Below are 24,035 nucleotides of genomic sequence, written 5' to 3' on the forward strand. Positions count from 1 at the left end.
TCCCTTTAAGTTCCTCCCCATGATGCATTAGGTTGCGGCTTATACAACTTCCTGGAGTGTGTGTGCATGCTGTTTCTATTCCTCAGTCCTCTGCAAGATAAGTGCTGTTCCTTTATTTGTGATTTTCTGTCTGCTGGATTTTCAGGTGACCCTGACTCCCTCCGTGTCTTGTGTAGGGAGCCGGTGGTCGTGTCCCCTCACTATTGTAGGGTCTTCAGGTATTAGATAGCCGAGGTACGTGGATATGTGCCCATCCACCTTTGGGGTGTTCGCATAGGCTGAGCAATTAGGGAGAGTGGCAGGACTCCAAAAAAAGGTCAATTAGCGACTCCATGTCTTTCATGACATGTGGAGTCTAGGAAGGGCCAAGAGATCGCCCTGACCAGAAATCTGATATTACCGAAACAGACCTGGATCCTGTAACCCACCAAAGCTGCAATCTCTACCCAACCCCAGATTACAACCGCTGACCCATGGTACAGGTCTAGAACCCACAGACTTGTTGGCATCGGTAAGTAACCAATGAGTTTTCTACGTTTGATAATCTTAATGTACTGATTGTAATAATGTTTTCTCATGTGATAATATATGTATGTGTAGTAAGTACTTAGACAACCACCGAAGGTCCGGGATAATCACACCCCACAAACATTGGCCTTTTAGCCAATGGGCCCCATAACTTTGCTGTGTCTACAGTTATACCTATTAATGAGAGGGGGTGTCTAAATTTATCATTTTCACTCAGTCTTAGGACCTGATTATCATGTAGTTGTTTCCCAGGAACATGTGTCAGACTATGAGATGATATGGACCGCATCCATGAGAAGAACTTGTATCTTCATTGGGTATATTCATGATTTGTGTTTTTTTGGCTTCTTGATATTTATGGTGTTTTCTGTATAACTTGCACACAGCGGTATCCACTGCTCACCACTGGAAATAAAAACAGCCTGGGGTTAAGAAGGCAATTGCAACAGATCGGATCACCAGAGGTCTGAGACAAAATAAGGCGCAGAATAAACCATCTCCTGATCTTCACCAGTGACCCCTGCTAGAAGGTATTGGTCTTAAGAACCAAAAAGATCCCTAAATAAGGCAGGATCCTTGTTGCAGGAGTCATAAAATGTAATGTGATTTATGACAGGAGCTCATATTAATAACAGATATGATGGCAAGTTCTGGAGACACCAGAGTGATGAGACAGAATAATTTATTTAGGGTTTAGATTCTCCACAAAGATGACCTTGACCTTGATATGTAGATCACCTTGAGCAATAACTCACAGAATTTTAACTATAGAAGTGTGTAAGAAAGCACGGGTTTTGGCGATTTGTATCAGGAATACTGAGCTCCAAACCCTATAAAAAATATATGAAATTAAATCATCCCACGATTATTAGGTGAATTCTGTTTATGTTGGATACAGCAGTGGGTCCCAGAACAAGAATAACTGCTATAATAGTCAATGACACTGATAAGCGTTGGTATTGCTGTTAGAAACATGGGCCCAAGTTTAATACAGTTAAAGCAGTGCTTCTCAATTATTTTCTGTCATGCCCCCCCCCTAGGAAGAAGAAAACATTTCGCGCCCCCCGCGCGACTGTAAATAGTATCATTTGTCTATAAAATTGTTATAAGTACACCTCTGCATAACACTGTATCCTTATTAACGTATGAGAGAATAAAAAAAGAAAGAAATGTGGATCGGACACACACTTATGGGGGGATCTGTGGATGACGGACACTTATGGGGGGGATCTGTGGATGACTGACACTTATGGGGATCTGTGGCTGGCACTGTTACAGGGGGATCTGTGGCTGGCACTGTTATATATGTGCCATCCACAGACCCCCCACCCCATAACAGTGCCATCCACAGTGCCCCCCCAGCCCATAACAGTGCCATCAACAGACCCCCACCCCTTAACTGTGCCATCCACAGATTCCGTGTGCCCGCCGCCGCCGTTTAAAGTTATTAAACATGCCCCCCTCACTCCTAATAGTACCGTATATCCGAATTTCTTCTGTATAATGCCGGCAGGCGGGCCGGGCGGCCGGCGCGTCCCTCAGTGATGTCACTTGTCTGTGCCGCCTGCTTCATTCATAAAGCAGGCGGCGCAGGCACGTGACATCACTGAGGGACGCGCCGGCCGCCCGGCCCGCCTGCCGACATTATACAGAAGAAATTCGGAAATACGGTACTATTAGGAGTGAGGGGGGCATGTTTAATAACTTTTAATTCAATAATACATTTTATATTAGTATACCGGAGGGAGCGGTGGGGCGGGGCTATAGTACAGTGACCGCACCGCCCCACCACTATTGCCAGCCCCCAGCTCCTCCTCCCAGTCCCTCCCCCGGCCCTTGCTCCGTACATCGCGTCCAGCGCCTGCGCCGGCCTCTGATCAGACGGGAGATGAGCGCTTCCACAATGGAAGCGCTCATCTCCCTGCTGCATATTACACTGCGAGCTGTCGGCCGCCCGGCGCCCTCCCTGGGGGGCGCGCCCCACTATTTGAGAAGCACTGAGTTAAAGGGTCTACAATGACCTGCAGTGACCGGGAGTAAATTGTGTCACTTACATGTAATTTTCCGCTGCTCCATGTTCAGTCTTAAATTAGTTACATTTTTTGCATCTGCTGATCACTGTACCAGAGTGGGGCTCTCACTGTGTTCTGGCAATGAATATAGGATACAGCTGGAGGTGATGACTCTACCACAAGTCAGCAACATGGTGGCCACCATGTCAGGATCAGATGACCTGCGCTTCAGCAAGAGGCAGATTCTGGGCTCGGTCTCTTCACTCACCCACCGGACTTTCTGCAGTCAGATGTATTCACCGAAGAAGAGAGTTTCCTGCTGCATTAAGAGGCAGATTCCGAGCTTGGTCTCTGCAATAACTATTGGACTTGACATTCACCGGACTTTTCGCAGTCAGATGTATTCACCGAAGAAGTGAGTTTCCTGCTGCATCAAAAGGCAGATTCCAGGCTTGGTCTCTGCAGAAGTCAATGCACTTTCACCATTGATGCAAGGAAAAATCTATCCTGAGTGCTGAAGGCCAGACTCTTCATGAGTCAATGGCCCATCAACAGGGCCACATTTAAGACCAGCGCCCTGACTCCTAATGAGAACATCTACTGTACATTTGATACTTTGCAGTTAATAAAGAAGTAAGTGTATATTAAGTAATGGTGTGTCTGAGCCTCTTTATGAATCTTCATAGTCAACTGGATGGGGGTGCAGGGTGTCGGACCCCTGCTGATCACGTAGTGATGACCTTTTTTGGTTTTACAGCTCAGCTTATTTTTTTATCCCCTACCTACAGGATAGGGGACAAATATCTGATCGGTGGATCCCCCATGATCATGAGAATGGGGATCCTGGGTCCACAAAGAAATGGAATGGTAGGTCAACCATGTTCCCTTCTGCTTCATTCAATATCTGTGGGACTTCTGGAAATAGCTGAGCATTGTACTCGGCTATCTCCACTCGTCCCATAGAGAGTGAACAGAATAGCTATGTGCACGCTCAACCTGCCACTTCATCCATAAGGGGACACAGGATCCAGTTATTGTGATCAGTGGTGGTCCCAGATATTCTGTGGATAGGGGAAAGTTTTGTATTGACAGAAACTATCTCCGGAACACATACCCATTGAAGTCGATGGGTCTGCAAAAATGTGGATTTAACATGGACCACATCCACACATATTTTTGCGGATCTGTGATTTGCAGACCGCAAAACGGATATGCTTGTGTGCATGGTGTCATACAGATTCTACTGAAAAATAAAAAATGAAGAGTTACAGTCAGCTGTGTACCTCCAATGGAGGCAAACCATGCAGCTACTATGGGGCCCCTGGAAAAAGGGGGCCCAGTCTTGGACAAAAAGCCCATCAGGCTCTGGTTCCAGCTCCCTGATTCCTCTGACCTGTCCTCAGGGCCCCTTTCACTCAGCACATCATCAATGACTCGCGCTGCACCTGCTAGAGTCACAACTAGCGCTCTATGTAGTCTCGCTGCCGTGCGTTGGGCTGGCCAATTAGCATTAGCAGCGCTTGCAGAGTCTGCTGCTGATTGGCTTGCCTAGCGCCCAGCAGAGAAACTTTAGTGTCCTGTGCAACGGGAGTCGGGATTTCATTCCTCTGCAAGCAACGTGCAAGTGACAGTGTAGAGGATGATGAGAGTGACTTCTGCCGAAATGATGACTTTAGGTGAGAAGTGACTTTGCTGTCAGTAATATATGTTTTGGGTGTGAAGTGAACCCCTCATTTCCAGTGCTGAACCCCCAGTTCCTATGCAGAGTTCTAAACTCTCAGCTCCACAGATGCACCTGAATCTTCACCCTCTCAGTCACTGACACAGTGTAACGCCGTCATGCCCTGCTCTGTGCATTCAGGTACAGTAAGTGTCTCTGTGTCAGCTTCATGCCCTGATGTAGACACATAATGTTTGTCCTGCTTTACACTGCAGCTGAGCTTCGGAAGGGCTTTACTATGACGTTAGGAGTCTTATAGGCCAGGCAATGCTCGTGTAAATGAGCTCTTAACAAGCTCTGTCTCTAATGCCACCAGATGTAAGGTAGCTATCCTATAAGTCAATGTTTGTCCTTTTAAACATTATTATCCAAGTCGTGTCTCAAGGCCTGTTTCAAAGGTTGAACACTGACTTATAGGATAGCTGCCTTACATCTGATGGCATTAGAGGCAGAGCTTGCTAAGCGCTCATTTGCATACCCTATTCTCAGAATTCGAGAGGAGCATGTATGGCCTATAAGACTCCTCAAGCTAATTAGACGCTCTCCATAAGGAGATATAGTATCTCCTGAATCCTGACCTAGGCCTCTGACCCAGTTAAACCAGTACTCTCTGGCTTCTTTACGGTAAGAGCGGTGAGACTATGGAACTCTCTCTGCCCGAGGACGTGGTGATGGTGAATTCCCTAAAAGTGTTCAAGAGGGGCCTGGATGTATTTCTGGATTGTAACAATATTACAGATTTCTGGAGAGGTCGTTGATCCAGGGAGTTATTCTGATTGCCTGAGTGGAGTCGGGAAGGAATTTATTTTCCTCTAAAATTAGGAAAATTGGCTTCATGTTTTTTTTTGCCTTCCTCTGAATGAACTTGCAGGATAACAGGCTGAATTGGATGGACAAATGTCTTTTTTCAGCCATATAAACTATGTTACTATTCTCTCTGCTCTGCATTGATGAGTGGCAATCATCCCGAAACAGCTGTCTGCAGATGTCATGTCTCAAGGCCTGTTTAAAAGGTTGAACAATGACTTATAGAATAGCTACCTTACATCTGATGGCATTAGAGGCAGAGCTTGCTAAGAGCTCATTTGCATACCCTCTTTCCATATCATTGAACGGCACTCATTTACTGGCAGATAAGGATACTTTCACACTAGGGTTTTTTCTTTTCCGGCACTGAGTTCCGTCATAAGGGCTCAATACCGGAAAAGAACTGATCAGTTTCATCCCCATGCATTCTGAATGGAGAGCAATCCGTTCAGCATGCATCAGGATGTCTTCAGTTCAGTCACTGAACGGTGTTTTGGACAGAGGAAATACCGCAGCTCTCCGTCCAAAGATCCGGCATTATTTACATTGAAAATACCGGATCCGTACTTCCGGTCTGCGCATGCACAGACCGGTAAAAATGTGAAAAAAATATATAACGGATACGTTTCTCTGGATCTGTCTATAAATGCTGTCCGTTTGCATGCAGATTGCCGACGACGGAACTGCTTGCCGGATCACTCTGCCGCAAGTTTGAAAGTAGCCTCTGCGTTGTTGTGCCCTAAGACCCTAAATAGATAAATAACCTGTGTCCAAAAACCAATAGATTCTGAAAAACACAGAAACCTTCCTAAATATTTTACTAGTTGGTTTTACATGTACTGTAGGCTAGTAAATGTTGCTGCTGGTATTCATTCTCTTAAGTGGATTTTACAGGTGACAGAATGAATAAAGGGGTTGTCCGACCCACAAACTAAAATTAATGAAAAGGGTTAGAGGTTAAAGTTAATACCAGGCACTTACTAATGTATTGTGATTGTCCATATCGTCTTCTTTGCTGGCTGGATTCATTTTTTCTCCATCACATTATACACTGCTCGTATCCAGGGGTTACAACCACGGCTGCAGCACAGATATGAGGTGGCCTCCCACGGTCCTGGCCACCAGAGAGCCTGGTGCTTTTTCCTATAGTGTGCAAGCATGACCACCACTGCTGAATAGCGGGGTGGTTGTAACCATGGAAACGAGCAGTGTATAATGTGATGGGAGAATTGGTCCAGCCCGCAAAGGAGGCAATGTGGACAATCAGTGCCTTGTATTAACTTTGTCTACACAATAAATACCATTTGCTGACATGATACAACCCCTTTAAGGCCCTGTATGCATTTAAAATAAAGAAACCAACTCACCAGCACTCAGGGTCCCGTCCTCACTGCTTCCAAACCCCCTGTGGACCAGAAGTGTGACGTCCTGTCTATGGTCACGTGCACCATCCACTGATTTCAACTGTGACGTGTCCCTAAGTGGCATATGACCACTGAACCTCTGAGGTTAAGTGTCGCTCGGGAAAATGTCACTGTTGAGGCCAGTGAATGGCAGCAGCGATGCATGTGAAGAAGGACAGCACTTAAAAACTTCTGGTCCACAGGGGACTGAAAGCAGCAGGGATGGAACCCTCACCACTGGATTGGAAAGCAAGTTAGAGGGTCAGTTTGTTTGCTTTTTTATTTTAAATGCAACCAGAGTCCTACTTAATTTTAGCTTTGGGTCTGACAACCCCTTTAAGTATGACATAATGGGTAAAATTGTGCCTGAACTCTCACACACACATACGGCAGCTTCTATTTTCAATGAACATAAAAGTAATAAGACATTAATGTACCTGCAAGAAAGTAGCTTTAGGGACGACCAAGATCATGTCCAGAGACGCCTCCTCATCTTCCAGTGTGACCAAGTCTTCTATGGGACGTGGCACACTGAACACAAAAGACTCACTGATTCCTTTCACAACTCCATGGTGATCCACGTAGCGAAAGTTATATTGCTGCTCTCCAGGACGTGGTAAATAGCAGGCTGTGCGATAATGAAGGTTTTGTAAAACATGACATGAAATTACTTTAAGGGACTTGTCATTTCTCCTGACATGTCTAAGTCAATACTTATATTTCCCATAAAATAAGAACTCTAAAGGGTCTTTCTTTATAATACTGCAATGAATAAATCGACTGGGTGTCTCCAATCACCTTGTCCGAGGGGTGCGTCCCTATCAGTCTGATACAGCTAGCGCTGACTGGACAATGTCAGACTGTGTACGGACATACCCACATCTGGTAACACCCAGCTGTCCATGGATTCATACATTTCTTGGAGAAATAACAGGAACCACACAATACAGAGTTCGAAGGATAGATGTATCTGAATGTCTATTTTATAAGGAATACAAGTAGTTACTACAACAGTCAGGAGAGGTGAAAGTCATCTTTAACTTGCTTATATCTTACATTTCAGAGGCGATTCTGCTTTAGCCTCTTATGATCTGCAGCGCTGCTTGTGGTGTTAGCTGCCTCCTGGATTTGTCCACCACTATTTATGACCCAGTTACTTATAGGTGGGCCTGGAGGAAGGGTATCTTATAGTAGGCAGAGCTGCATATGAGTTAATTATGGATGTTAATAAGGTACTAGCAATGCTGCGTGAATGAGAGGAGGACACTTAGGGAGAGACGGGGGAGGCTACAAAGTAGGTGGTAACCACCACCTACACACCCGGCACCCCTACCGATCAGCAACCCCCTGTGCTCTCTGCAACCGCAGCCTACCCTTCATTGTTTACCTGCTCGCCATCAATATCGCAGCGGTGAGCAGTTGTAATTACAAGCATTCCCATTCAGGTGTATAGGAATGAGCCGTCCCATACAGGTGAATGGGATGGCTTGTAGTTACACCTGCTCACCGCTGTGATGTGGACGGCGAGCAGCTAAACAATGAAGGGTAGGCTGCGATTGCACAGAAGGCGTCCTTCTCTTCAACCAGCTGATTGGCAGGGGTGTCGGATCTGATATTGAGGATAGGTCATCAATATTAAAACCCTGGAAAACCCCTTTAAGCTAGGTCTACGCGGTGACACTGGTCTCAGGACAGCTGTTAAGAGCAAGTGATCCTATAGAAATGAATGGGATTGCAGCGCATGGCGCAAAAAAAATCCAACAGCGTTGTTTTTTTTCTTTGCGACTTGCGCTGCAATCCCATTCACTTCTATCAGATCCTGCCTGCCATAGCTGTCGCGTGACAAGTGTCAGTGTGAGACCTACTTAAAGGGGTTGTCTCATCTCAGATAATGGGAGCATATCACTAGGATATGCCCCCCATTGTCTTATAGGTGTGGGTCCCACACCTATACTGGCGATCAAAATTAGAGAACAATTTATGAACACTTGATTTTTTCAGAAATAATGTACTCTACATTGATCATCATTTGAAGGATTTTTTGAAAGGGGTACACCATGCCATTAGAACAGTGTTTTCCAAAATAACCAAAGTATATCAACATAGAACCTTGATTTTTCAAAAAACCTGATGATCATAATTAAAGAACAGCAATGACTGTAGCACAGAGAAAGACTAACTGAATTTTCTGAAGGTTACACCAGTCACCAATCAGTAGGAATTGTACAGGCCCTTGCTTTGAATGACTTCAGCTCATCTGTGGCCATAGAACATCACTAGTCTCTCACACTGCTCTGGTGGGATTTTGGTCCACTCTTCTTCTAGTCTCTTCAACAGTTCTGTGACTGTTGTGGGTTTCTTGACCATAACTTTGTCACCAAGGATTTTCCAGAGGTTTTCTATTGGGTTTAGATCAAGTTCATAGTTTCAATGTTTTCAGTTTCAAGGAACTTCTTTAGCCCTTGCATGAAAATTGCTGGCTGATTGAGTGATGAACACAAGGAAGGAACCATGTGTTGTTGAAGAAGGTTCTGATACACACTTGCATTCACTCTGCCATGTAGCTGTATGAGAGGTCCAACTCCTTCTGCAGAAAACATTCCCCAAACCATGACACTTCCTCCACCTTCCACTGACTTCTTTACACACTTTGGGTTCAGTCTTTCCCCAGTTTGTTGACGAACCTAATGTTTCCCATCAGACCCAAATAAATTAAACTTGCTTTTAAAGGGATTCTGTCACCAGTTTTTTACCCCATTTAAAAATATGGTTATGTTCATGAAGCTCTAGCGATTCCTAATGTGGTCTTATAACCGAAATCCATAGGCTCATTTTGTCTAAAAAACGTTATAATTAACCTGTCATTCATCTCACAAAGGTGCCCAAGGGGATGCTCATGTCTTCCAGATGCCGCCCGCACCCGCCGCCGTTCGTGAGCAGCTCCTCCTTTGCTGTCAACAGCGCCGCCTCAGAATAGTAGCACGTCCGCCCACAGCTCATTTCAGAAACCCACCGGAGGATTCAATTCTATTGCTCTATTCCCACTTTAGTATTTCAAAGGTACTAACATCATTTTGCTCCTGACAGCTCTTCGCGGGCTCTGACAGGCTGGCGCCAGTGTTCAGGTCATCGGGAGGTTGAGCGCCGGCGCATGCGCACTTCGCTCCATGAAGCCGAACGGAGAAGTCCGCACGGGCGCATCAGGCATAGTCCTGTGCGCACGCGCGGGATGTTAGAGAAGAAGGAGGGGGGAGTGAGGGAGAGCCGGAGGCGTGGCAAAGGATTCTGAGGTGGCGCTGATGACAGCAAAGGAGGAGCTGGGCACGAACGGCGGCGGGTGCGGGCGGCATCTGGAAGACATGAGCATCCCCTTGGGCACCTTTGTGAGATGAATGACAGGTTAGTTATAACGTTTTTTAGACAAAATGAGCCTACAGATTTCGGTTATAAGACCACATTAGGAATCGCTAGAGCTTCATGAACATAACCATATTTTTAAATGGGGGGGTAAAAAACTGGTGACAGAATTACTTTAACACTAAAATGAACTCTGGAGCACTTCTTCTCTGTCCACACAACATGCTCCTCAGCAAAGGTGAGTCTAGCCTTCTGATTCTTTCTGCTAATGAGAGGTTTGGTCACTGCAGAGTGGGCTTTCAGTCCAAATGCTCTTAAATGTCGAGACCCTGTATGACAAGACAGATCCTTACCCTGGTCAGTGCTGAACTGGCGAGCAATTCCAGCTGCAGTGTTGAAAAGATTCCTCATGGAGATTCTACACATTATCCTGTCTAGGGATCGACTGATATAGATTTTTTGGAGCCGATACCGATAATTGGTGAACTTTCAGGCCGATAATTTATACTGATATTTTATATATTATAATATATATTATATTAGTTGGTAGTCACTGAGGTGGTGGAAATTTGCATTTGAAACTAGTATATTATAAATGTACGGTAAATTATAAATTAATAAAGGCCTTAGTTGGTAATCAATTTATAGTTTACATATTATAATATACTAGTGCCAAATGCCAATTTCCACACCATCCCCCCTTCTTACTGACTTTATTAACCCCTATCAGACCTCAGATCAGACTTTAACCCTTATTAGACCTCAGATGAATAAAATAAAAAAACTCCTCATCTCTCCTGCGCCGCGGCTCCTTTTCATCTCCGGATCAGGTGTCGCGCTCCCCTGTGTTCTCCGGCCCGCGCTGCACTGTCACCTGATAGCGAGTCAGGTCATAGTGTGTGCACTACATCCTGACGCTGTCCAGGGTCAGGACAGTGCAGCGCGGGCCCCATCAAAGAAGACCAGGGAGGGTGAGTATCAGGAGCGCTCGCTGCGCTTCTTCCCTGCTCCCGACACCCGATGCATACTAGTGAGTGCTTCCATAAGCGCTCACTAGTATTTGCTTTATACGCATTATCGGCATAGTTAGATGCCGATACCGATAATATCAGTACTTCCGATAATCGGTCGATCCCTAATCCTGTCCTCTCTTGCATTTGTCTTTCGAGGGCGACCAGCCTTCTTGGGGGACTTGAATGAGTTTGTGATGTTGTAAAGATGCATTATTCTAGAAATCACAGACTTGGAACAACCAACTTCTCTTGCTATGGCTGATAGGGTCACCCCTTTGGCCTTCATCTGGACAACTTGCTGCCAGGGGGTTGCAGTCACTTTGGAACGGCACACCATTTTGGCAAAGTCAGTGAAAACTGGAAAGTTAGGCTGCCAGTTAAATAGGGTTTGTCAGATCATTAAAGAGGTTCTGCAGTTTTTTTCATCAGCATCTGATCGGCGGGGGTATGACACCCGGGACCCCTGCCGATCAGCTGTTTGATAAGGCAGCGGCACTGGCAGTAGCGCCGCAGCCTTCTCGCTGTTTACCGCAGGCCCAGTGACGTCACGACTAGTATCAATGGCCTGGGCGGGGCTAAGCTCTGTTCACTTAAATTGAGCTTAGCTCCACCCAGGCCAGTGATACTAGTCAAGATGTCATTGGGCCTGCGGTAAAAAGCGAGAAGGCCGTGGCGCTCCTGGAGCGCCGCTGCCTTCTCAAACAGCTGATCAGCAGGGATCCCAGGTGTCGGACCCCCACCGATCAGATGCTGATGATCTATTCAGAGGATAGATCAACAGTTTTAAAAAAAACTGCAGAACCCCTTTAAGGAAATTAGCACCAGTTGCCAGATTAACACCAATAACTTGCAGGTATCTGAAAGTGTTGTCTAATTTTGATCAGTGTTCTTTATCAATTTTCTCATTTACATTTTTATTATGTGCTTTAGAATAAATACAATTTACAAAATAATCTTAAAATACTGCTATTTTAGTCATGTTAGGATATATTCACATAGGACTACACTATGACCTTGACATTTCGGAAATTGTGTGTTGTTCTTTCATTTTGATCGCCACTGTATATTGGGAACAGCGCCCCGCAAAGTAGTGGCTGGAGGACTCCGGTCCAGCCACCACCAAGCGCTCTCCCCATAGAAGGTAATAGTAGAAGTGACCCGCACCTATGAGACAATGGGGGCATATCCTGGCGATATATCCCCATCGTCTGAGATGAGACAACCCCTGTAATTTCTATATGTAATAGAAATATAAAACCTGTACCAAATATAAGTTTTGCTCCACAATAAAACACAGTCTGTTCTGTAATATGTTAAAGGGATTTTCTACCTTTTTCTTATAGGTCATCAGCATCTCATTGGCGGGGGTCTGACTCCCGGGACCCCCGCCAATCAGCAGTTTGAGAAGGCAGCGCCGCTTGTAGTAGTGCCACGGCCATCTTGCTGCTTCCCGCAAGCCAGTGAGTGGGGCTGAAGTGCGCCCAGGCAACGTGACATAGTCTTGGCCCGTGGGAAGCAGCGAGAAGGCCGCCGTGCTACTGTGAACGCCACGACCTTTTCAAACAGCTGATCGGCGGGGGTCTTAGGTGTCAGACCCTTGCCGATCAGATGCTGATGACCTATCCAAAGAATAGATCATCAGTAAGAAAAAGATAGAAAACCTCTTTAATCATTATCTCCAAAACATACATTTCTGACCTTGAAATTGAACACTGCAGTGAGCTTCGTTTGCAAGTGCCTCAGAGGACATTGCCCAGACAAAGGTTTCATAGTCCCGTATAGAAGAAGCTCCCACCTATTATGAAAAAAAAAATTATATATATTTTTTTAATAAAGTGCATTTCCTCTTAAAATATATAAAAGATTTTCTTAAAGGGGTTGTCTGGGATTTCAAAGATATTAAAATCCTTCAGTGACTCCAGTGGTCTCCTCTGGTGCTGCAGGGAAAACATCATGTGCATCATTCACATGACTGCTGATGCCAATTAGTGCCCTCAGTGGTAAGGCTTGCATGTTTAGCATCTGACCACTCAGGCAAGTGAATGACTGCAGCAAATGTGAATGACTTACAGGATGTTATGGCCGCAGAACTGATGGGAACCAGAGGCAGCGCTGGAGCTACAGGGAGATTTAACTGATCAACCCCTTTAAGCCCTTGGTTAAAAAAATTATAGGTCTGTTTTTTATATAGGCACTTTAGGAAAAAATGAACAATACTATGGCCTTCAGGGTTTGTCTCGTCTTCCTAGATTTCTGGCTAGCTAAACATCATTCATTAGTCTGGAAAAGTGAGTGTCTGTCACTGTAAAGTAAATGGTGGCCATATTGCTTAAAGGGGTTGTCCAATTAAGGCAACTTATCACCATCTAGAAGATAGGGATAAGTGTCTGATGAACGGTGGGAGCCCCAGTAATCGGACCCCTTATGATCAGACACTTATCTCTATCCTTCGGATGGGGATAAATTGTCTTAAAGGGACAACCCCGTTAACCATTTGAACCCGTTTGAACAAGTAGACAAATTTATTTACAAAAGAAAGGCCCACTTCCTCACTTTAAAAATGCCGATCCAGTCACTGGTAGAACCCTTCATACCGGCTGGCAGGGTGTAGTGGCATTCCACTTTGGTACTGGGCACATATGTTTGGGTCACATTCAAAAAGCTGACACATGACACCTGGGATAAGGAAGAATCCTCCATGATGCTCACTTTCTCGCACCTATGGATGACAGTAGATAAAGCCGTTATTTTCATTTACTGTACAAAGAAAATGTAGACATTACATTAAAAAATAGTGGCAGTGGGCTTGGGGGGGCGGGCTTAAAAACATGAAAGAACCGATACTAACCTACCCGGCCCCCGTCGCTGCCTTTCTAACGCTGCCAAGGTCCCTGCGGCTCTCTACTTCTTGCTCCCATCTTGAAACGCATGAAATGCCTGGGAAAGCTATCTCAGCCAATCATTGGCCACAGCAGTGACCCGCCTCAGTCAGTGATTGGTTGAGCAGGCATTTCCTGTGTGTCCAGACAGGAACAGGAAGTAGAGAGCATAAGGGACCTAGTCAGCACCAGAATGGCAGTGGCACGAGACTGGTGAGTAAAGGCTCTTTCATTCTTTCATGTTTTTAAGCCACGCTGGGCCCTCTGTCACCAGTTTTATGTGCTGGAAGACCCCTTTAAATGGGCTGTCCTGCTGTTGAGAAAAAAAAAGAGGCACATACGTTATAGCAAAAAAAAAAAAAAAACACACATACTACTCACCTCAAATGATACAGCACAGATGTACTAGCAGTCTCTAGACCATCTTTGTCTAAGCTGCCAGTGAGGACATACCATGACAGCAACACAGCTTGACGACGCCAGTAGGTATGGCACTTTAGCGCTCAGACCACTGACTGGCGGCAGCAGTCACATGCCTATATGGCACATCACTGCTGGCAGCTTGTAAGAAATGACAGGCTGGATCAGTGGGCACTGAAGAGGTTAGTAGTTGGGGGGGGAAAGAGGTGCTGTGACTTTATAAAATTTGCAGTTCTTTTCACCCTTTCAACAACCAGTCAAGTCACTGCAACAATTGTGTACATTAATAAAGCATTAAAGGAATTCTGCCACAAAACATGTTCTACATTTTTCATACCAGCACCTTGATCTGAATACTTTTGTAATTGCATGTAATCAAAAATCTGGTATAGCCACTGAACAATTCAATAAAATGTATCTGTATAGCGCCACCTGCTGTTTGCTGTTTCTCCATCCACCTCACTGAGATGGTCGCACGCGCTCAGTCTAAATCTTCAAATGCCACCAGCCATATCTTCTGATAGAAGCTGTGTCAGTTATAGGGAGAGAGCTGCAGCAGAAAGGACACGTCCCCTGAGCTGCCAGTCTGAAGAGAATTTAGCAGAGCAATTTGAACAATGAATGTGGAGATCTCTGGATCCATGTGAGGTACAGGGCTGGTTCTAGCTTTGTTAGAAAGAGATTGTAATGTCCTATATGATGTCTGATTTTAATTTTTTTCATCAATTATGAAATATCCCCTTTAATAACGAGAAACATTTCAATGCGCATTCACTAAAGGAAACCTCCAAGTGACACCCTAAGTCTAATTTTGGAGAATATCTTCACATTGGTCCTTCACAAGGTTTCCATGTACACTGCGTTTTTCTCCTGCTCGGGGGACAGTCTGATCCATAAAAATTGATGCACCAAGTTTCTCAGATCCACGAGAAAACAGATGTGTGAAGAGCCCCACTGACTTCTATTGGTTCATGTACTGTCTATTTTTAAAACAGCAGAGAAAAGTCAAAAACTGTTGTGTGAATAAGCCCTTAAAGGGCTTGCAAATTCAGGACTACCCCTAATAGAGTATATGGGCATCATTAGGGTGAGGGGGTCCACCCGCTTGGTATTCCCTTCTATTTTTCAGACTGGAAAGCCATTTCTCTGAAGGACTCAATGAGTGTCTAGTTACAGATGTGAACACAACCATATCATCCACCTTCAGCCACACCTTGCCACAAAAAACCGCAATTAGACTTACCGGTAATTCCGTTTCCTTGAATCCACCATGACGGCCCACATTGAGATTGACCCTTGACCTCTGTAGGGGCAGGAACACATAGAGAGTTTAAGAACCCCCCACCCCTCCACCTCCTCAGTGCTTTACAATTACCCGAAAGGTGGAACAAAAGTAAAAGGATATTGATTCATACCCTTAAACTCCTAAATAATCATCTGCATGTATATGTAAGTTATATAGCAAAAAATCTTTTTTTTTTTTTTTTTTTGGGAAGGGGAATAGTATGGGCCGTCATGGTGGATTCAAGGAAACGGAATTACCGGTAAGTCTAATTGCGGTTTTTCCATTTCATCCACCATGACGGCCCACATTGAGACATATCAGATAACTAAATGGGTGGGGATATCGCCTGTAAAACCTTCCGGCCGAAAAGAGCTTCATTCGCGTCCGGAAGATTAAGACGATAGTGTCTTACAAAAGTATTAGTGCTAGACCAGGTTGCGGCTTTACAGATCTGGTCCAGCGAGACCCCTCCTTTCTCGGCCCAAGAAGAGGCAGTGGCCCTAGTAGAATGGGCTTTAACATTACCAGGACTGGGTTTGTTCTAGATCTTGTAGCAGCATTCAATAGTGGATTTGATCCATCTGGCTATGGAAGACCTGGCTAACTTCTTTCCCTGGGTCGAGAGTTAGACGGATATGATCTTTGCTAATTTGGAGGTAGGGCTCTCTACAAGAAAAGGCCTGGATCTCACCAATGCGTCTGGCTGAGGTGATAGCGATCAGAAAGGCAGTCTTTAGGGAAAGGTGTTTTAAAGAGATCTCCGACAATGGTACAAATGGAGGTTTTGTTTGGCCCTCTAGGACGATGTTAAGATCCCAAGTCGGAGCTCTGGATCTCAGAGAGGGTCTATATCTTGAAACTGCTCTGAAGAACCTCCTGATCCATCTGTGGTTGGCCAGGCTGCAGTCATAGAAGGAGCTGAGGGCAGAAATTTGGACCTTCAGAGTACTAGGTCTCAGGCCTAACTCAAGGCCGCACTGTAGAAAGTCCAAAATCCTGTTGATGGGAGGAGAGGTGGTGTCTGGGTGCTCAACTCCTAACCAGGAACAGTATTTCTTCCAGATCTTAAGGTAGATGGAGGAGGTCACCTTTTTTCTACTCGCCCTCAGAGTAAGTATCACCTTTTCCGAAAGCCCTCTGCTTCTTAATGTCTCGCTCTCAGGATCCAGGCTGACAGTCTGAATATACCTGGGTCTGGATGAAGAAGAGGGCCCTGGACTAGAATATCCCTCTGGAAGGGAATCTCCCACGGATCTTCCAGCGATAGCTGTTTTAGAGTGGAGAACCAACTTCTCTTTGGCCATACAGGGGCTACCAGGATGAGAGTAGTCGGTTCCTCCAGGAGCTTCTGGACGACCCAAGGTAGTAGTGGTATTGGGGGAAAGGCGTAGGTTAGTTTCCATTTCCATTGTATTGACAGGGCATCGATTGCCCATGGACTGTCTCCTGTGTTTAGGGAGCAGAAACATTTTACCTGCGCATTTCTTCTGGAGGCGAATAAGTCTACCTCTGGACAGCCCCATCTTTCTGAGATCTTCTAGAAGATATTCCTGTTCAGAGACCATTCTCCTGGATCTACTGTCTCTCTGCTCAGAAAGTCTGCTACTGCGTTTTCGCAGCCCCTTAGGTGGATGGCGGACAGAGATAAAGCGTTCTCTTCTGCCCAGGAGAAAATTCTTTTTGCTATCTCTCCAAGAGGCCGTGACCTTGTCCCTCCTTGGTGACGCAGATAAGCCACCGTTGTGGTATTGTCTGACATTATTTTTAGGTGCCGCCCTTTTGGAAGACACTCTCCTTTTAATAATGCTTCCAGGACTGCGTATAGTTCTCGGTAGTTGGAGGATCTGTCTCTTATCTCGGCAGGCCAGGTACCCTGTAGAAGATGATCTCCTATCTTTGCTCCCCAGCCTCCGAGGCTTGCGTCCGTGATTACTTGAACGACCGGATGGTTCCGCCACTGAAGGCCTCCTAGCAGTCTTCTTTTTACTTTTCACCAATCCAAGTCTGTTTTCACGGCCTGAGTGTCATGGTCTTACCTTCTTGCTGTTCTCCTTCGTTTGACATGTGCTGGCGGCCATCTTGGTTTCTGGGTTTCTTGTAGCCTCCCACCCTGCGGCTCCTCCTTCCCACTGGGAGGAGCTGGATGCCCAGCTCATATATATAGGAGGTCTGTGGCTTCAGTTCCTTGCTTGGTCCTCCTGTGTTCACATGCTTCTAGACTGCTGCTGCTTCTGGTTCCTGATCCTGGTTTCGTCCGACTACCCTGCTGGTTCCTGATCCTGGTTTCGTCCGACTACCCTGCTGGTTCCTGATCCTGGCTTCGTCTGACTACCCTGCTGGTTCCTGATCCTGGCTTCGTCTGACTACCCTTCTGGTTCCTGACCTCTGGCTTCGCAAAGACTCTGCTTCGGTTTCGCCATCCGTTTGGACTTTTGCTTTACAGCTTTATTTTCAATAAAGCCTTCTTATTTTCACTTATCCCTTGTTGTACGTCTGGTTCATGGTTCCGTGACATTAGGACCAAGCCATGAATTCTGACGGTACAGGGCCATCCTCGCTACCCACGCTGGTTGCCAGACTTGATCAGCAGGATCAACTGTTGGGTCGGTTCGCTGTGGCGTTGCAAACCCTGCTTGAACGCACGGCTCATTTCGCTCCCGTTGCCGATGGGTCGGTTGTCGCTCCTGGGCCCGCTCCTACTGCCGCTCCGGTTGTTGCGCCAGAGTCTACCCCGACACCTGTTGTTGCACCTGCGGTGTTTCGGGGTATGACCGGTTCTGCCCCTCTTCCACAGCGCTTTGGGGGAGAGCCAACTCAGTGCCGAGGTTTCCTTAACCAGGTGGGCATTTATTTCGAGTTGCTGCCACATGCCTTTCCCACTGAGAGATCAAAGGTGGGCTTCTTGATCTCGCTGCTCTCGGACAAGGCCTTGGCCTGGGCCAGCCCTTTATGGGAGAACAACAATCCGGTGGTTGCCGAGTTTTCCGGTTTTGTTGCTTCTCTTCGGAAGGTATTCGATGTGCCGGCTCGTGCTGCCTCTGCTGCGAAGCTCCTTATGTCCATCAGACAGGGTTCACGATCCGTAGCTGAATACGCCATTGAGTTTCGTACCCTGGCAGCAGAGGTGGGCTGGAATAATGAGGCTCTGGTCGCTGCTTTCTCTCATGGTCTCTCGGATGCCTTGAAGGATGAGGTTGCAGCTAAGGACCTACCAGTGGAGCTCGAGTCTCTTATTTCTTTCCTGATTTTGATTGACACCAGACTCAGGGAGAGACCTTCCTTTAAGGAGAGCCTGCGGAGGTTTTCTAACAGATTGGCGCCTACGTTTGCTGTCCCACCCGTGCCTCCCTCTCCTCCCACGCCTCCTGGGGATGACTTGTCTGGGGGTGAACCCATGCAGCTGGGGTTTGCTCGCCTGTCCGAGGGGGAGAGGGTACTCCGGAGACGCGAGGGCCGATGCATGTACTGTGGTCTCGGTGGGCATTTTCGGTTGGCATATCCGAACCGTCCGGGAAACGCTCGCACCTGAGATCCTGTCGGGGGCAGATCTTGGGTGGAGTCTCCTCGTCCCCGGTTTCCCGTGTTGACAAACCACTGATCACTGTTGTCCTCTCCTGGGTCGGGGGCTCGGTGACGACCCAGGCGTTGGTGGACTCTGGTGCTGGTGGTTTGTTCATTGATAATGTGTTCGCTGCCGCCAATTCCATTCCTCTGCAGGCTCGAGGTTCCCCACTGGCTCTTGAGGCGATAGACGGCAGACCCCTTCTGCCGCCACACGTGACTCATGAGACCCTTCCAGTGGGGATAGCCATTGGTGCCGTTCACAGAGAGTCGGTCTGCCTCCAGGTTATTTCGTCTCCACACTACTCGGTGGTCTTGGGGTACCCCTGGCTCCGGAAGCATAATCCGACTTTCGATTGGAGATCGGCCGAGATCCTCTCGTGGTCACCGCAGTGTGGGGCTAGTTGCATCCATGGGTCTGTCAAGTTGCTGTGTACTTCCTCGGACTCTCTGTTGCCTCCTGAATACGAGGAGTACCGGGATGTATTCGATAAGGTGCGCGCGGTTACCCTACCTCCGCACCGCCCATACGATTGTGCCATAGAGTTACAATCTGGTGCCGTTCCTCCTCGTGGCAAAGTCTATCCACTGTCGGTAGCGGAGAATGAGGCCATGGAGGAGTACGTGAGGGAGGCGCTTTCACGCGGACACATTCGCAAATCCTCGTCCCCGGCAGGGGCTGGATTTTTCTTTGTGAAAAAGAAGGGCGGTGAGTTGAGGCCTTGCATCGATTACAGGGGTCTCAATCGCATCACGATCAAGAACGCTTACCCGATACCCTTGATTTCCGAGCTGTTCGATCGCCTTAAAGGGGCCACGGTCTTTACCAAACTCGACCTGAGGGCGGCATATAACCTGGTAAGGATCAAGGCGGGCGATGAGTGGAAGACCGCGTTTAACACCAGGACCGGTCATTATGAATCCTTGGTTATGCCCTTTGGGTTGTGCAATGCGCCCGCAGTCTTTCAGGAATTCATCAACGATGTTTTCCGTGACCTGTTGCAGCAGTGTGTGGTGGTCTATTTGGATGACATCTTGGTATATTCTGAATCCATGGAGGCCCACATTCTGGATGTCAGACGAGTGTTGCAACGGTTACGAGAGAACAAGCTGTTCGGTAAGCTTGGCAAGAGAAATGCGAATTTCACCGATCCCAGGTAACCTTCTTAGGTTACATCATTTCCGCTGAGGAGTTCTCCATGGATCCTGAGAAGGTTTCGGCTGTCTTACAGTGGCCCCAGCCCAGTGGTCTTCGTTCCCTGCAGCGCTTTTTGGGCTTCGCCAATTATTATCGGAAGTTCATCAGGGACTTTTCCATGCTAGCCAAGCCTCTCACGGATCTGACCAGGAAGGGCAGTAATTCCCAGGTCTGGCCGCTCGAGGCCATCCGAGCTTTTGAGGCTCTAAAGTCCGCCTTTGTGTCGGCTCCGATTCTGTCGCATGCCAACCCTGGGTTGCCCTTTGTCCTCGAGGTCGACGCGTCTGAGACGGGAGTAGGCGCCCTTCTGTCTCAGCGTAGAACACCAGAGGGTCCTCTGCTTCCTTGTGGGTTTTACTCCCGGAAACTGTCTTCCGCGGAGTGCAACTATCAGATTGGTGACAGGGAGTTATTGGCCATCGTGCAGGCCCTTAAAGAATGGAGGCACTTGCTCGAGGGTTCGGTGGTTCCGGTCCTCATCCTGACGGACCACAAGAATCTGACCTACCTTTCTGAGGCCAAGAGATTGACACCACGTCAGGCCAGATGGGCTCTGTTCTTGTCACGTTTTAATTACGTGGTCTCCTACCTACCCGGTTCCAAGAACATCAGGGCGGATGCCTTATCACGGCAGTACTCCGAGCTGTCCAGGGAGGAGTCGATTCCGACTTCGGTCATACCTCCGAATCAGATCTTGGCCGCCATTCGCACCAGCCTGACCTCTCCCCTGGGTGAGCAGATTTTGGCGGCTCAATCTGGTGCTCCCTCTGGGAGACCCAACGGCAGATGTTTTGTGCCTGAGGAGTTGCGCACTCGGTTGTTGCGAACCTACCATAACTCCAAGACTGCGGGGCATCCTGGAAAGAATCAGCTGTCCTGGGCTGTTTCACGTCTGTTCTGGTGGCCTTCCCTACGTTCCGACATCGCCGCATATGTAGCTGCATGCTCCGTTTGTGCCCAGAGTAAGTCCCCTCGGCACCTTCCGTTGGGCCTTCTGCAACCCATAGCCACCGGGGAGCGCCCATGGTCACACCTGGGGATGGATTTCATTGTGGACCTCCCTGCATCCCGAGGCCATACGGTCATTCTCATGATTGTGGATCGGTTTTCCAAAATGTGCCACTGTGTTCCTCTCAAGAAGTTACCCTCTGCACAAGAGTTGGCCACGATTTTTGCCAGGGAGGTCTTCCGGTTGCACGGTTTGCCCAAGGAGATTGTGTCGGATCGGGGGAGTCAGTTTGTGTCCAGGTTCTGGCGCGCCTTTTGCTCCCAGTTGGGGATTCATCTCTCCTTCTCCTCGGCCTACCACCCTCAGTCCAATGGGGCCGCAGAACGATCCAATCAGGCCTTGGAGCAATTCCTTCGTTGCTATGTCTCCGATCACCAAGACAATTGGGTTGACCTCCTGCCTTGGGCTGAGTTTGCCAGGAACACGGCGGTGAACTCTTCCTCTGGGACGTCTCCCTTCATGGCCAATTATGGGTTCCAACCTGCCGTGTTACCGGAGGTATTCTCTCCCCAGGATATTCCGGCTGTGGAGGATCACCTTTCCGTCCTACGTGCTTCTTGGGTACTGATCCAGAAGTCCCTTGAGGTCTCTGCGCAGCGCCAGAGACTCCAGGCTGATCGCAGACGAGCGCCTGCTCCTTCCTACCAGGTCGGAGACCGTGTATGGTTGTTCACCCGCAACCTCAACCTTCGAGTGCCCACTCCCAAGCTGGCGCCTCGCTTTGTTGGTCCCTTCCGAGTGCTTCGCAGGGTAAACCCGGTAGCCTATGCCCTTGCGCTTCCTCCTGGCATGCGGATCTCCAACGTGTTTCATGTCTCCCTGTTGAAGCCACTGGTGTGTAATCGTTTCACTTCCTCGGTTCCTCGGCCTCGTCCGGTCCAAGTGGGTAATCGTGAGGAGTATGAGGTGAGCAATATCCTGGACTCACGCCTGGTCCGCGGTCGGGTGCAGTTTTTGGTCCATTGGCGTGGTTATGGTCCAGAGGAGCGTTCCTGGGTTCCCTCCGCAGATGTCCATGCTCCTGCCTTGCTCCGAGCCTTCCACGCACGCTTCCCTCAGAAACCGCTCTTTACTCCGCGGAGGAGGGGCCCTTGAGGGGGAGGTACTGTCATGGTCTTACCTTCTTGCTGTTCTCCTTCGTTTGACATGTGCTGGCGGCCATCTTGGTTTCTGGGTTTCTTGTAGCCTCCCACCCTGCGGCTCCTCCTTCCCACTGGGAGGAGCTGGATGCCCAGCTCATATATATATAGGAGGTCTGTGGCTTCAGTTCCTTGCTTGGTCCTCCTGTGTTCACATGCTTCTAGACTGCTGCTGCTTCTGGTTCCTGATCCTGGTTTCGTCCGACTACCCTGCTGGTTCCTGATCCTGATTTCGTCCGACTACCCTGCTGGTTCCTGATCCTGGCTTCGTCTGACTACCCTGCTGGTTCCTGATCCTGGCTTCGTCTGACTACCCTTCTGGTTCCTGACCTCTGGCTTCGCAAAGACTCTGCTTCGGTTTCGCCATCCGTTTGGACTTTTGCTTTACAGCTTTATTTTCAATAAAGCCTTCTTATTTTCACTTATCCCTTGTTGTACGTCTGGTTCATGGTTCCGTGACACTGAGGGATCCGAGAAATCCTGTCTAGACTTACTTGTCTTCCGTCCCAAGTAGTTAAGATCCAATTTTGGATTACTCTTGTGTGGCTTTGGCACCATGCCACCGAGGGAATGCAGGCGGTTAGGCTTCCCAGGAGACTCATGGCCTTTCTGATGGAGCAATTGCGAGCCCTCTGGAATGTTCTGATTTTCTCTGTCAGTGCAGTAGCCTTGTCCTGAGGGAGGAAGGTCATCAACAGGGACGAATCTAATTCCACACCCAGGAACCTTATTCTCATGGATGGGGTTAGGGTGGATTTTTTTATATTTATAATCCAGCCGAGGTTTTTTAAGAATTCCGAGAATCTTTGGGTTGCCAGAAGGTTTTCGGATTCTGTCTTGCCCAAAATTAAAAAGTCGTCGAGATATGGAATGATTGTGATTCCTTCCTGACGAAGGTAGGCCACCATCTCTACCACGACTTTTGTGAAGACCCTGGGGGCCGAGGAAATACCGAAAGGGAGGGCGACATATTGGAAGTGATGGATAGACCTGTCTGGTCCTCAGAGCAAATCTTAGATATTTTTGGGAAAGATGATGGATGGGGACATGGTAGTAAGCGTCCTTTAGATCGATTGACGACATGAACGCCCCTTTTGGAATCAGAGGGATTGTGGATGGGATGGTCTCCATCCTGAACCTCCTGTATAGAATAGACCTGTTTAGGGGTTTTAGGTTTATTATCGTGCGAAAGGATTGGTCTGGGTTTTTTTACTAAAAAAAAACTGGAATAAAATCCTCTCCTTTCCTCTGGGATAGGAACCTTTTGAATTACCCCTAGCTCTAAGAGGTCCTGGACACCTTGCCAGATTTTCGGAAGATCTGATCTGCTCTGAGGTGTGATGCAGAATCTTCTCGGGGGGACTGATGTGAACTCTATCCTGTAATCCTGAGAGATTACGTTTAGCACCCAGGGATTTGAAGTTACCTGACTCCAGGAGGATAGAAAACCCATTAGTCGCCCCCCTACCCTGGCGTCATTGCTGTTTATTTTGCCTATTCTGGGGATTGAGGATGAAGCCTCTTCCTCTCCCTCCTTTGGGATAACTCCATCGGCCAGACTTCCCTTTCCCCCTGTAGGATCTCTGCTGGGGTTGGTACTGACGAAAGGGCTTCTTTTTTGGTTCTTTGTCCTCTGGAAAACCCTTCTTCTTGTCTGCTGCTCCCTCTAGGATCTTATCCAGAGTGGGGCCGAAGACAAATTCC

The 24,035-nt window shown here is 47.7% G+C and overlaps 1 protein-coding gene across 2 annotated transcripts in view; it reads right to left on the reverse strand.

Annotated features, from left to right (window-relative positions):
* Positions 1-24,035, reverse strand: part of CALCOCO1 (calcium binding and coiled-coil domain 1) — a 165,159-nt gene that overhangs the window by 45,422 nt on the left and 95,702 nt on the right. For both annotated transcript variants that reach the window (XM_040425827.1, XM_040425826.1), the window contains exons 2-4: positions 13,394-13,559; positions 12,539-12,635; positions 6,908-7,098 (exon numbers count right to left, since the gene is read on the reverse strand). In XM_040425827.1, the coding sequence (XP_040281761.1) occupies positions 6,908-7,098; positions 12,539-12,635; positions 13,394-13,540 (435 nt within the window). In that variant the 5' untranslated portion in view covers positions 13,541-13,559. The remainder of the gene's footprint in view (positions 1-6,907; positions 7,099-12,538; positions 12,636-13,393; positions 13,560-24,035) is intronic.

Source organism: Bufo bufo, chromosome 3, assembly GCF_905171765.1.
Source record: "Bufo bufo chromosome 3, aBufBuf1.1, whole genome shotgun sequence".
Lineage (NCBI taxonomy): Eukaryota > Metazoa > Chordata > Amphibia > Anura > Bufonidae > Bufo > Bufo bufo.